General features: G+C 38.3%; 1 protein-coding gene across 3 annotated transcripts in view; it reads right to left on the bottom strand.

The window, feature by feature from the left end:
* The window catches only part of ZFYVE9 (zinc finger FYVE-type containing 9), a 206,383-nt gene that overhangs the window by 61,992 nt on the left and 131,748 nt on the right, over window positions 1–12,643 (bottom strand). For all 3 annotated transcript variants that reach the window (XM_075555965.1, XM_075555982.1, XM_075555974.1), the window contains 2 exons: window positions 6,762–6,884; window positions 4,060–4,215 (listed from right to left, as the gene is read on the bottom strand). In XM_075555965.1, the coding sequence (XP_075412080.1) occupies window positions 4,060–4,215; window positions 6,762–6,884 (279 nt within the window). The remainder of the gene's footprint in view (window positions 1–4,059; window positions 4,216–6,761; window positions 6,885–12,643) is intronic.

Below are 12,643 nucleotides of genomic sequence, written 5' to 3'. Positions count from 1 at the left end.
TTAAATTACTATAGTCGAATTAATATATAAAAGCATAATCTGCTTGTGTATAAGCTCTATTCACATGTAAATGCAATTTTGTATCTTGTTTTCTACTTATTATTCGAATGTGTTTTCCCTATTATATTCTTTTCATAAACATTTTTAATGCCTAAAACACATACTAGACAAAGTATATATAGCTAATAGGCTTAATACAAACTTTTCACATTTAGGTTACTTCTAAATTTTTATGTTAAATTTAGATAATGCTGCTATAAACACCTTCATGTACAAAAGTACATGTTATATTTTGGGTAATTTCTTTGGGACAGAATCTCACAAAGGGAATTACTCTGCTGGGAAGGTATGAATAACTGATGGGTTTTTAAAAATCATTTTATTGTTATCACAATCCATCCATCCATCCATTGTGTCAGCACATTTGCACTTTTGCCGTCATCATTCTCAAAACACTTGCCTTCTACTTGAGCCCTTAATATCGGCTCATTTTCCCCCTTCTTCCCCATTCCCCCTCCCTCATGAACCCTTCATAAATCATAAATTATTATTCTGTCATATGTTACACTGTCCGGCGTCTCTCCTCGCCCACTTCCCTGTTGTCCACCCCCCAGGGAGGAAGTTATATTATTAAATAATACATGAAAACCCGGTTTTAAAACCCTGTTGATCCTCACCTCACTGTCTAAGGCTTGTTTCTCAGAGACATTTCTTTTAGTAATCACTTGTTTTAGTTTCTGTACTTAAATTACTTTTTCCCTATTTATGGAATACAGATTTCCCCCCCAGATACTCTCTATTGACTTTCTGTCAGAATAAATACAAATTTAGCTTAACTACACCCCTCTTAACTCCTCTGTTAAATCATGGGGAGATTAAATAATATGAAATAATACATTTAAATCATATATTCAAGAAACACACAAGGGGGATTCAAAAAGTTTGGGGAAAGTTCCATTATCTTTCAATTCTAATTTTCCACAAGCTTTCTGAAGGCCCTTTGTACTCCCAGTGCTTTTGTAGACATGTATGCAGAGCACTAAAAAAGTCTCCCTGAGGTCAACAATTTCAGAGTTGGGGAGTGCGGTAGTTTCTTGTGCCAGCCTGGCTTATAAACACAAGTAGGATTAACTGAAGGGCAGAGGGATAAATAGCTCGGTGAGCCTCGCCTTGCTTGTTCTGTGCCTCAATTTAAAGGGGTACACTACCTGTGGGATGCCTAGCCTGTAGACTGTGTCGCTGTAAGTTGAGATCCCTCCAATCCCACAGGATTGGAATGTCCGTCTCTAGAGCTGGGGACCGACAGTTGATGACAATTGGGGACCTGCCTTGCTGTTTGCTGCCTGGATATATATAGCCCAGCTCTCTCTACAGAAGGGGACTGGCAATTGGCGTCTCTCAAGCCTTAAAGGACTGCTAGTGTCTCACTGCTTTATAATTTAACTGTTAATTTCTTGTATTATCTACCTGTATATAATTTAATGGTTCATTTCTTATATTATATATCTATCTTTATAAATATATTTATATATAATTACTGGCAATCTGGTTTGTCTCTCTAGAGAACCCTGTCCAACACATTTTGGTACCAGGACTGCTTCTAGAGAAATAAACCATAAATATGGATTTCTTAAATTGGCTTTCCAACCTATTTAGTCTTGACGTGCATACATCTGCTACCCTTACTAATCTATGGTGTGAAATAGCAAAGATAATACCTAAAGTAGCACCACCGGTAGATGACGTGCTGGATAAAGGAGATGCTCTAGGTGATCGTATGTTTGATATTTTCCAGGAGTTTTGTGATAATGACAAGTATAGGGAAGCTGGGTGGCTCATCCTTCGTACAATGAAAAGTGTGATTAAGGAGACGGATGATCTCAGAGCCTCAAAAGCACGCCTCAGATGCAGACTAACAGATTTGAAAACTTCCATCTGTGCTACAAAGGAGAGCCTTCTCTCCTATAGTAAAAGAGCTGACATTGCTGAGAACCAGGTCCAGAGTCTCATTATATGAGTGGCTGAATTACAACGGCAGCTGAATTGCAGATCTAGAGTAGTGTCTGAAACCAAAGTAAGGGCATTAATTGGGAAAAGTTGGGACCCTGAAACATGGAATAGGAGCATATGGGCTGATGATCCAGAAGAAGAGGATATTGAGTCTTTAGAAACACCTGAGCAGATTAGCCAAACTATTCAAGTTGATATGCCAGGTGGGGCTGCATCAGTAGCATTACCTGAGGAAGATGCCTCGCAAGATATTGCTGAGAGCACCCAGGAAACACCCTCACCACCCATTATTTCCGCTAGATCTGTAACTAAAATTAAGTCTCAGAAACCTCCTAAAGGTGAGGTTGAGATGATTATCCAAGAAGAAGTGCGCTACACACATAAAGACCTGCTCAAGTTCTCAAATACGTACAAGCAAAAGCCTGGAGAATATCCCTGGGAATGGTTACTAAGGGTGTGGGATACTGGTGCACAAAATGTAATATTAGACCAGTCTGAGTTTCTGGATATGGGACCCCTAAGCACAGACTCTTCTTTCAATGTCTCTGCGAGACAAGCTAAAAAAGGATCTAAGTCTTTATTTGGTTAGTTCAATGAAGCATGGACTGCCAGATGGCCTAGATTAGACCAACTTGAAGTACCTGACCTACCTTGGTACACTGTAGAGGAAGGCATCCAAAAACTTAGAGAAATTGGTATGTTAGAATGGATCTATCAAGATATTCCCATAGACCCAAAAAGGGGGTGTCCTGAGGACATACCCTTTACCACAACCATAAGGAACAAGTTTGTGAAGTGGGTCCCAGCATCTTTTAAGACTCCTGTAATTGCTATTTTATGTGCACCAGGATTAACAGTGGGCACTGCCCTAAGCGAACTCCGACATTTGCCCACAATGGGGCTGATTGGTCCCCGTGATGGTAGAGGGCAGGTGTCAGCACTAAATCAACAGAGACAGGGTGAGCGTGGTTATAATAGACAAGTTCTCAATAATAATCAAAGCAACCTGTCTCGTGTGGAATTATGGTATTGGTTACTTAGCCACGGTGTCCCTAGGAATGAAATAGATGGGAAGCCTACTAAATATTTACGTGATCTGTACAGGCAAAAGAATGGTAGATCAGGTGAACAGCAGAATAGACAGTCACGATCGCTCAATCAATTCCCAGACTTGAGCCTGTTTACAGGGTCCTCCTTACAGGGAGGATTACATAACAAATAACTACTGTGAATGAGGAGAACCAATGAATGGTTTTTCATTTCTTCTCAGACTTTAGACATCTCTTTACATAGCTCTATCCTTCCCCAACTTCTGTAGCTGTACCTTACTTTTACATTGTTACAATGAGTAACTTTTATATTTTAAAAACATAATGAAGTCTTTGGTAGTTGTTTTTAAAGTTAAAAGCTCTTAATGAATGTGCACTTTGTTTATATGAATGGTAACTGAATAATCCAATAACAAAGTATGTTTCTTTCCACTGGTACCATTGTCATGACCCTAATCCAAAACCCAAATCCACTGCCATCAAGTCAATTCCTCAACTATTTCCTGAGGAGCAGTTGGTGGGTTTAAACCACTGCCCTCGTGTTTCATCCAACACTTACCTGGTAGTGCCATCGGGACTTCAGTTTTTGTAAAATAACAACAGCCATACCGGATAAAGGAATAATTTTGATAATTTCCTCAAACCATGACAAATTTTAATTTGTCAAGAATATCAAAGTCCATTGTTATGCTTCCAAATTTAAGACTAGTGTTTTATACCTCATAGTGACCCCTATAGGACAGAGTAGAATTTCCCTCAAAGTCACCATGGTTGGGAGCTTTATGAAAGGTGAACGTGAGGTCTTTCTCTTGCAGAGCAGCTAGAGGATTTGAAATCACCTGTCTGTCCCTTAACCACCATGTCACCAGAGCACTTTACGGTCATTGAGTTAGAACTGACTTGATTGCAACAGGGTTAACAGAATTTTGTATCTGAGTCCAAAAAATTATTTATGTTTGTATTGAGTACAGAGTCACACAAAGTCATAAAACATTCCCACCTGCCAGGGCGTCCCGATAAAGCTGCACAAAATGATTAAAGATGTCCTTTGGCAAGCACTTCTCATCTGGTAGACACTGGAGGAGAATGACTATCTCAGATTGACCCACTGCATGCATTCCCTTGGTAGTGAAACACCAGCATTTCCTGTTCACATCTAGAGACAAAATAAGAATATATACCTTTCAATCCTTACTCTTTTTTTAATTAATAAATCTTTTTATTGGGGCTCATACAACTCTTATCACAATCCATACATACATCAATTGAGCAAAGCACCCTTATACATTCGTTGAACTCGTCATTCTCAAAATTCACCTTCCACTTGGGTTCCTGGAATCAGCTCGGTTTCCCTTTTTTTCAATCCTTACTCTTAACAACCGTGCACAAACACTTATATTGCAACACAGCCAAGAATACATATCACATGAAGTCTGTCCAAAAACTATATAGAAAATAAAACATGTCCATGCTACTGGTATGCTAGAAAAACAACTGGAAGGAAAATAAAAGATGTGATAGTGAAAGAAAAATGCATTTAAAACTGCTTTTGTCCAAAGGTATAATTGTTAAAAGAAAGACTCTTAGTAAGATAAAACTAAAGTATGATCCCAATTCTACCTTGCAAACCTGGTTAGACCAGAGGATGCACAGTGGTACAGATGGGATCTGGAAACACAGGGAATCTAGGACAGATGAACGCCTCAGGGCCAACAGTGAGAGTGGCGATACCGGGAGGGTAGAAGGGGTAGAAAGGGGGAACTAATCATGGGGATCTACATATAACCTCCTATCTGGGGGATGGGCAACAGAAAAGTGGGTGAAGGGAGATGCTGGGCAGTATAAGATAAAATAATAATTTATAAATGATTAAGGGTTCATGAGGGAGGGGGAGAGAGGAAGGAAAGGGAGGGAAAAAAGGAAAATGAGGAACTGATTCCAGGAACCCAAGTGGAAGGCGAATTTTGAGAATGATGAGGGCAATGAATGCATAAGTGTGCTTTATACAATTGATGTATGTATGGATTGTGATAAGAGTTGTATGAGCCCCTAGGCTATAATGATAGGGTACAATGTTGTATTTTTTTAAAAACATCATTTGCCCGAGGGAAATAATTACTTATGCAAGATCAGGAAGACACACACATACAACTTCACAACACGATCAAGTTTGGCTTCAGGTTGTAAATGAAATAAAATTTCATATATATTTATTAAAGTTAAGCTCTGAGACAGACTGGCTATTTATAGTCTTTTCTGGGGGAAAATGATAGACCATCTGCCATCTAACTTTATTAGGCTTCATGGTTTAAAAATAGTGAAAGGACGGCTTTTCTGAATGACCTTCACCTTAGGGGTCTGTAGAGCCCCAATAGTACAAGGTATATAATTAGTGAAAAATAATGTTCAATTTAAAAGATACTTCAAGTAACATTACAGTCACCACTACGTAAATCTAAAGCAGTCTTGGTGGTGCCGAAGGGAAAAGGGACATCCTGCATCTGTAAAGAGTTACAGCCTCAGAAACCTAACTTTTGAGACATGCTCCTTTAGGGTCCAAGAAATACCCATTCCAACTATATTAATGTGGTTTACCCTTCCTACAAAGGAACTTAAGGTTAGATATTTTTAGGTATCTACCACTTGTCTTTCAGTGTGTTGTTCTGTGGTGGCTTATGTGGTGCTGTGATGTTCAAAGGGTCACTATGAATAGGAACCTACACGATGGCACTTAAGAGAAGCAACGTTTTGTAGGGATCACTCATGAACCAGATATGGTACATTAAGATTTTGAATGAATTACTCCTAAACCTGGTAGTAAAGGTGGCAAGTATTAATAACTGGCCAAACAAAGATGTGATTAGTCAGTAAGTAAATCTGTATTTTTTGATCAAACACAAAGATGATTAGCCAGTACATCTGTATTTCATCCCTACAGACCATTTCAGTAAGTTTATTGATGTTTCTATATTCCAAGTTATTCTTAAATATGAATACAATGTGAACTAGAGGACTGTCCCTCAGAGCTTTCTTCCTTCCTCCTAAGATAATTGCATTCTCTGTGCTGCAATACCACATTAGAAAGCAGAATCAGAAGTATAGATTATTGCCTTCTTATTCTGATGTCCAAGAGACTAGTAGCACTCGGAACTGAGAAGTAACTTCTCCATCTTACTTTATGATATACTGAAGCTTTATTATGTATAGTTTACTAGCATTTAAACTAATCCTCCTGGATCATTTACCAACAACCAGGTAACTCTGGTGAGCAGTTGTTAGATTCATTCTAGGAAGGCCCTACCTTAGATCAGTTCAAATTGTTTTTTATTCTTTCTACATTTTATTATTTTTTCTTTCTACATTTAAAAAAATTCTATAATTCTGTTTTTATTGGAAATTAGGTGGGGGTTTACATTTCAGATCATTAACTTTGTAACCCATAGTTTAAACTACTAACCAACCTGTTTCACTTTCTTACATGGAGCAGGCACTTACCTCACTGGCACAGGAATTTTAGTTAGTCACATAGTTGTCACTTGGCATATTATTTTATATAAATCAATTCTGCAATACTCTGTTTTAAAAAAGATTTGCACTTGTACAAAACACTTGGGTGTAATTAATTTAAAACCTGTATTTACAATCTTTAAATCAGGAACACTCTCTTTTATTATTTAAGAAGTAAATAAAATTCTAACTTACAATTTACAATTTTAACCATGGACAATAAATTTGCATTTAAAACAAATACAAGTGGGTCCGGGCCACCATCCTCCAATTGCTGCATTACTGAAATCTGGGATGGTCTCTCTTCCACAGCATAATCTGTACAGGGAGAAAACAATGCAGGAGATTGGTAAGAAGGTCAGACCAAGAGAGGTCTACTGGAGAAATGGGTTGATTATTTACAAGAAACAACAATTGATTTATAGGTCCTGATTGTGCCAGCTGTACCAGAGTTAATAGTGTTCCCTTTCAACCTCAAAATTCACCAAACTGGATGTACATATGTAAGAGGTTGTGATAGCTACTTAATCTTGTGTTGACTTGAGGGTATTAAGAGCGAAGGGGTGGAGTCCAGCCTGTCAATCAGGTCACAGCCTGATGATGATCCCTCAAGCTATGGGCCCGTGGCAACATGCAACCCTCCGAGGACATTTATCCAGCCTGCTGGGTGTTTTTGCTGCCACTGCCTGTCCTGCTTAGCAGCCGACTTGTCCAGTATGCATAGGAATTTGTTCGTTTCTTTTAAAACTATAGTGACAGTGAACTGACTTCTGTTAAAAAAGTTTGAGGACCCCTGCTTGAGGGCAAGGCCTTCTAATGAGGATTCTGAGAACTTCCTTTCTTTCTCCCTGGAGGTGAACCAAACACTCTCGCTCTGGTTCACCTTCCTATTGAGGAGACACACTCAGGAGCTGGAAGAGCCATGTAGCAATACTTCCACAAGACTTTTCACCCACCAGCCTGTGATCTTCCAGCATTTGGCCTCATTGTGAGTGGCTAGGTGAATCTGAAGAGGAATTTATGGACTAGTAACAGACATATGGGCTAATATTGGACTTATGGACCTGACCTGGACTGGGCTAAGATATTTTCTCAATATTCAATTGCCCTTTGATAGAAAGCTCTCTCTTACACACATATATGAGTGTCTATGGATTTGTTTTTCTAGTCAACCCAGAATAATACAAAAAGGTCTACTTACAGAATTCTCCCACATCCCAAAATGGTATGTACAACAGTCTAAAGATAACCCTTTCATTAATAAAACTTCTCCATATCTCTGTCATAACAAGAACATTTCACATGTTCTAACATCTAAGAACAATATTTAAAATAATCCATGAAAACAACAAAAAAATGATGATACTAGTTAACCCTGGAAAGGGTTCTAAGGGCTAAGACAGGATCCTACATTTTATTCAAATCTTTTTATACTATTGGAGATTAAAAAAAAAAAATGCTCCCAGAAAATGCACTTAAATTATCCTAAGAGACTAATCTTTCTAACCAGTGATTTTTCATCATAATGACTGATAAATTTTGATTTTGATTATGAACAAGGAAAATAATGCTCAATCATTATGAATATAGTTTGTTACATTCAGTCATTTCAGGCTGAATAATGGTGGTTGTCTCTGCTCAAAGTTAAATTTACATGTAATAATCATATAATCAAAAGATATAGAAAAATAATTGGTTGTTTTATAAATGAGGAAAGTCCAAAGGTATTGCTAGTAGGATACCAGTTCATACATGCAGGAGGTTTATTCCAAACAAAATGTGCTTAAATATGTCTCTATGACCAAGTGGATAGCTGCAGTTAAGTTCCCTTCATAACACACTTGTTTTAATCTCATTCTCACTCACTGCCAACAAGTAGATGCAAACTCTGAGTTTCTGAGATTGTTACTGTTACTCCCTTTAGGGTGTCTTAAAAAAAAAAAAGATACGACCAAAACTTTGGCATTCGAGGTAGAAAGGTCAGCTTTGAAAGTTATATCATCTGTGTTTTGGAATTTCAAAGGAGTAATCTTAATAGATTTTCTCAAAGGACACAGGATAATCATGGAGGCTTATTATGAAGAAGTTTAAAGAAAATGGAAAACAGTACTGACAAGAAAAGGTCAAGGAAGTTGTGACAAGTGAGGAATCTTTTCCCCATCACAACTGTGTTATTCTGGGTAGACTAGAGAAAAAAAAAGCCACAGAAACTCATATATGTATGAGAGTGTGTTTTATATAAAGGGTAAGTGCATGTTAAGTAAACATCCCAATCTAGTACTGACCAAGCCCATAAATCCAACATTAGCCCATATGTCCGACACCAATCTACAAAGTCCACCTCAATTTCACAAAACACAGGCAATGATGCCGACTGCAGGAGGAAAGTCGAATCAGTGAGCATGTAAGCATCTCAGAGCTGGCAGGGGTCTCCACGTGGCTGCTCCAGCACCCAGGTCTGCATCAGGGTAGGTCTATGTGGCTTCTCCTTAGAGATGTCTTTATAGGAAGTGAGCCTTGCAAGCTGAAGCAGGGAACTGTCTAAGGCAGCGGCACCCTGTTCTGATCATGACGGAGCAAGAGATCCAACACTAGAAAGGTGAAGCTCACCAAGCCATTTATCTCTTCACCCTTCAATTAATCCTGTATGTGTTCATTGGACAGGTTGGTACAATAAACCTTAACTCACCACAATGCACCTGTTCATTTTTCAGAGATAGCAAATTCAATGAGAGTTCTATCAGGAAATCTTATCCCATCCACCCTACATCCCTGAGCTTGCCCCTTCATATTCTTTTTTTGTTCCCCAAACATACAAAAATATAGTTCAGAGGAACATGATTTGAGTCCTTCACACATGACAAAACCACAATTTTCATGCAGTGTAAATCAGAGTGCAGTGTTCTTCAGGGAAGGATTAGAGCGATGGAAACACTCTTGTCATAAATTATAAGCCTAAGTGGAGGGTAGGAGGAGAAACTATGGCTTCAAACGTTGGCATTTTGTTTAATAAAAGTTGCTATTAGTTTGTAGCAATACCTTTTGACTCACCCTGGTAGAATGCATCATTGAAGGGCAGCCAGGTAGAACAAACAACATTTCCCACTGACCATGGGAAACTAACTAACCTGTGTTTCTTAGAAGAAATAGAAAATGTCCAACCACTCATTAATAGATGCGTTTATTGGGGAAAGAATACTAAGTGACTTAAAAAACTTTTACTGAAATTATCCCATTGGAATACAAAGCTGCAAAATTCTTCTACAGAGGTAGATTTATTATTTTCGGTATCACTGAGATGATTTCAACTTATAGGGATCCCATGTGCTAGAGAAGAACTGCCCACAGGGATTTCTAGTCTGTAATCTTCACAGTACAAAACTGTCAAGTCTTTCTTCCCCAGAGCCACTAGGTGGGATGGAACCACCAATCTCTCAGTTGTCAGCCAATGGTTAACTGTTGCTGCGGCAGGGCTCCTTGAAGAGTTAGCCACATGACCAAATGATGTAAATATCAATAACCACTTTTCTTTCTTGGTAGGAGAGATTTTGACAATTAGATTTAATGGATGTAACTTTTCAGAGATGAAATCTGATTTACTTAAGAATTGTGTAGGTCAACTTAATAGTTCTTTATTGTTAAGATTTATCAAAATGACAAATTTGAAACCTAAGCAATTTTACTAACAAAAGTGTATGTTTAGGGGTCCTGGAAAAGAAGCAAATGTATTACCCAACCAAAAGGACAGGTAATTTTATGCTTCCCCATTGTTGAACTATCCATTTGACAGATCAATGACAGCTACTGCGTTCAACACCAAAATAAGAGCAGAATATTTTGGGGGGGGATATTTTAAAAATTTTATTAATAAATTACTTTATTGGGGACTCTTTCAGCTCTTATAACAATCCATACATCAATTGTATCAAAAATATTTGTACATATGTTGCCATCAACATTTAAAAATTTTTTAAATTAAAAGATAATTTTATTGCAGACTCTTAAAACTTTTGTCACAATACCATCACTTGCATCAGTCGAATTTGTATATGTGTTGCCTTCATTCTTCTCTAGACATTTACTTTCTATTGAGCCCTTGATATCAGCTCCTCTTTTACCCCTTCCTCTCCACCCTCATAATCCTTTGATAGATTGTACATTGTTATTGTTTTCATATCTCACACTGACCGCTGTCTCCCTTCCCCCATGTTTTCTGTTGTTCTTCTCCCTGGAAAGGGGTGTATGATAATGTGTTGATCATTGCGATCGGTTGCCCCTTTCTCCCTTCCTCTCCCCCTCTTCCCCTACCCTTCTGGTATCACTATTTCCACTCCTATTCTTGGATTCTTTGTGTCTTGAGCTCCCATCTCTTATCTATACCTGTGTACATGTTCCGGTCCTGTCTGAATTGAGAAGCAGCACCAGGGTCATGGTAGTGGGGGTGAGGAAGCCTCAAGGAACCAGAGGACTATAGTGTATTTCATTGATGCTTTACTGCACCCTGGTTGACTCATCCCATCCCTGTGGTCCCTCTGTGGGGTTAAGAGCAGAATATTTAAAGATGAATTAAGATGGAAGTAACTCATGGCCCAAGTAGCATAACCATACCAATGAGAAAAGTGTTACTGTAGTTATAGTCTAAGAGACTTGCTATTAGAACAGTGGGGAGGAAGCAAAACCCAGTAGTGTAAGTAAGTACGCATTAAGCTTGATTTTGAAAAGTTGACAAGTCCTTCATGGAGTCTAGAGTACAGAAGGGTATTGCAGAGAAAAGGAAAATATCAACTACATACTACTATGCACTAGACTGGAAGCAGAAAAGACCAGATATTTACATATATTTTGCTGACTTTGCAAAGGTATTCGGTTGTATTGATCATGACCAAAGATAGATGGTTTTGAGAAGAAGGGGAATTCCAGAATACTTAATTGTGCTCATGCAGAACCTGTACAAACACTAAGAGGTAGTCATTGGAAGGGAATATAAAAGTCAGGAAAGGTGAGTGGCAAAGTTCTAAACTTTCACCATACTCCTTGTATGAAGCTGGAATTTGTGAAGAATGCAGTTTTAAGATTGGAAGAAGACTCAACAACCTGTAATATGCAAATAATACAACCGACTACAACCTTCAGTATAGATTACACCTCAATAACTCAACAAAAAGAAAACAACAACCCTTTCAACAATACCGGTAAGCGACAGCATAGTAAACTAAGAAAATACTGAAACTGACTGAGTTGTGAAGAGTCTTACATACCAAGAGGAGTCATTTCTATTGAAGCTACTGGGATCCATTCAATAATTCTAGGAATATTTTACTTGAATTTATAAGCAATGCCCATGGAAGAATCAGTCAAGAAATCAAATAACATATTACACATGGTAAATCTACTGCAAAAGACCCATTTAAAGTGTTACAAAGCAAAGGTGTCACTTCGATAACTATGGGGTTCATTGATCATATTGGACGCAATGTAGACACACATCTGACTTAGAAACAGAGTCACAAGGCTCCTTAGATGTAAGGATAGGAGACTTCATTATGTATTTTAGACATGTTGGAAAAAGAAGGACGTTGGTACAGTGGTGGGTCAGTGGAAAAAGGGAAGAGAGGAGATAAACGAATGGTTCTCAACCTGTGGATCACCACCCCCTTGGGGGTTGAACCACCCTTTCACAGGGGTCATCTGATTCATAACAGCAAAATGACAGTGATGAAGTAGCAATGAAAATAATTTTATGGTTGGGGTCACCACAGCATGAGGAGCTGTTGCGGCATTACGTCGCAGCATTAGGACGGTTGAGAACCACTGACACAGATTAACACAGTGGCTTCCAACAATGGTTGAAGCATGACAATGATTGTTGGACTGCATGGGAAAAGGCAGGGTTTTGTTTTTTTGAATGAGTTTAGGTCTCTCGAAGTTGATATCAACTCAATGACACAACATGCATATTTTCTTTCTATTCACTCTCAGGTATAGTATCTGGTTTAATATTCATAATCATTCTTACATAGGTACAGTTATCTTTTTTATGGTTTTTAATAGACAAATTATTTGCCCATAGATAAAAC

This window comes from Tenrec ecaudatus, chromosome 1, assembly GCF_050624435.1.
Source record: "Tenrec ecaudatus isolate mTenEca1 chromosome 1, mTenEca1.hap1, whole genome shotgun sequence".
NCBI lineage: Eukaryota > Metazoa > Chordata > Mammalia > Afrosoricida > Tenrecidae > Tenrec > Tenrec ecaudatus.
The sequence above is the reverse complement of the archived record's forward strand: the minus strand, read 5'-3'. Positions and strand labels throughout refer to the sequence as shown.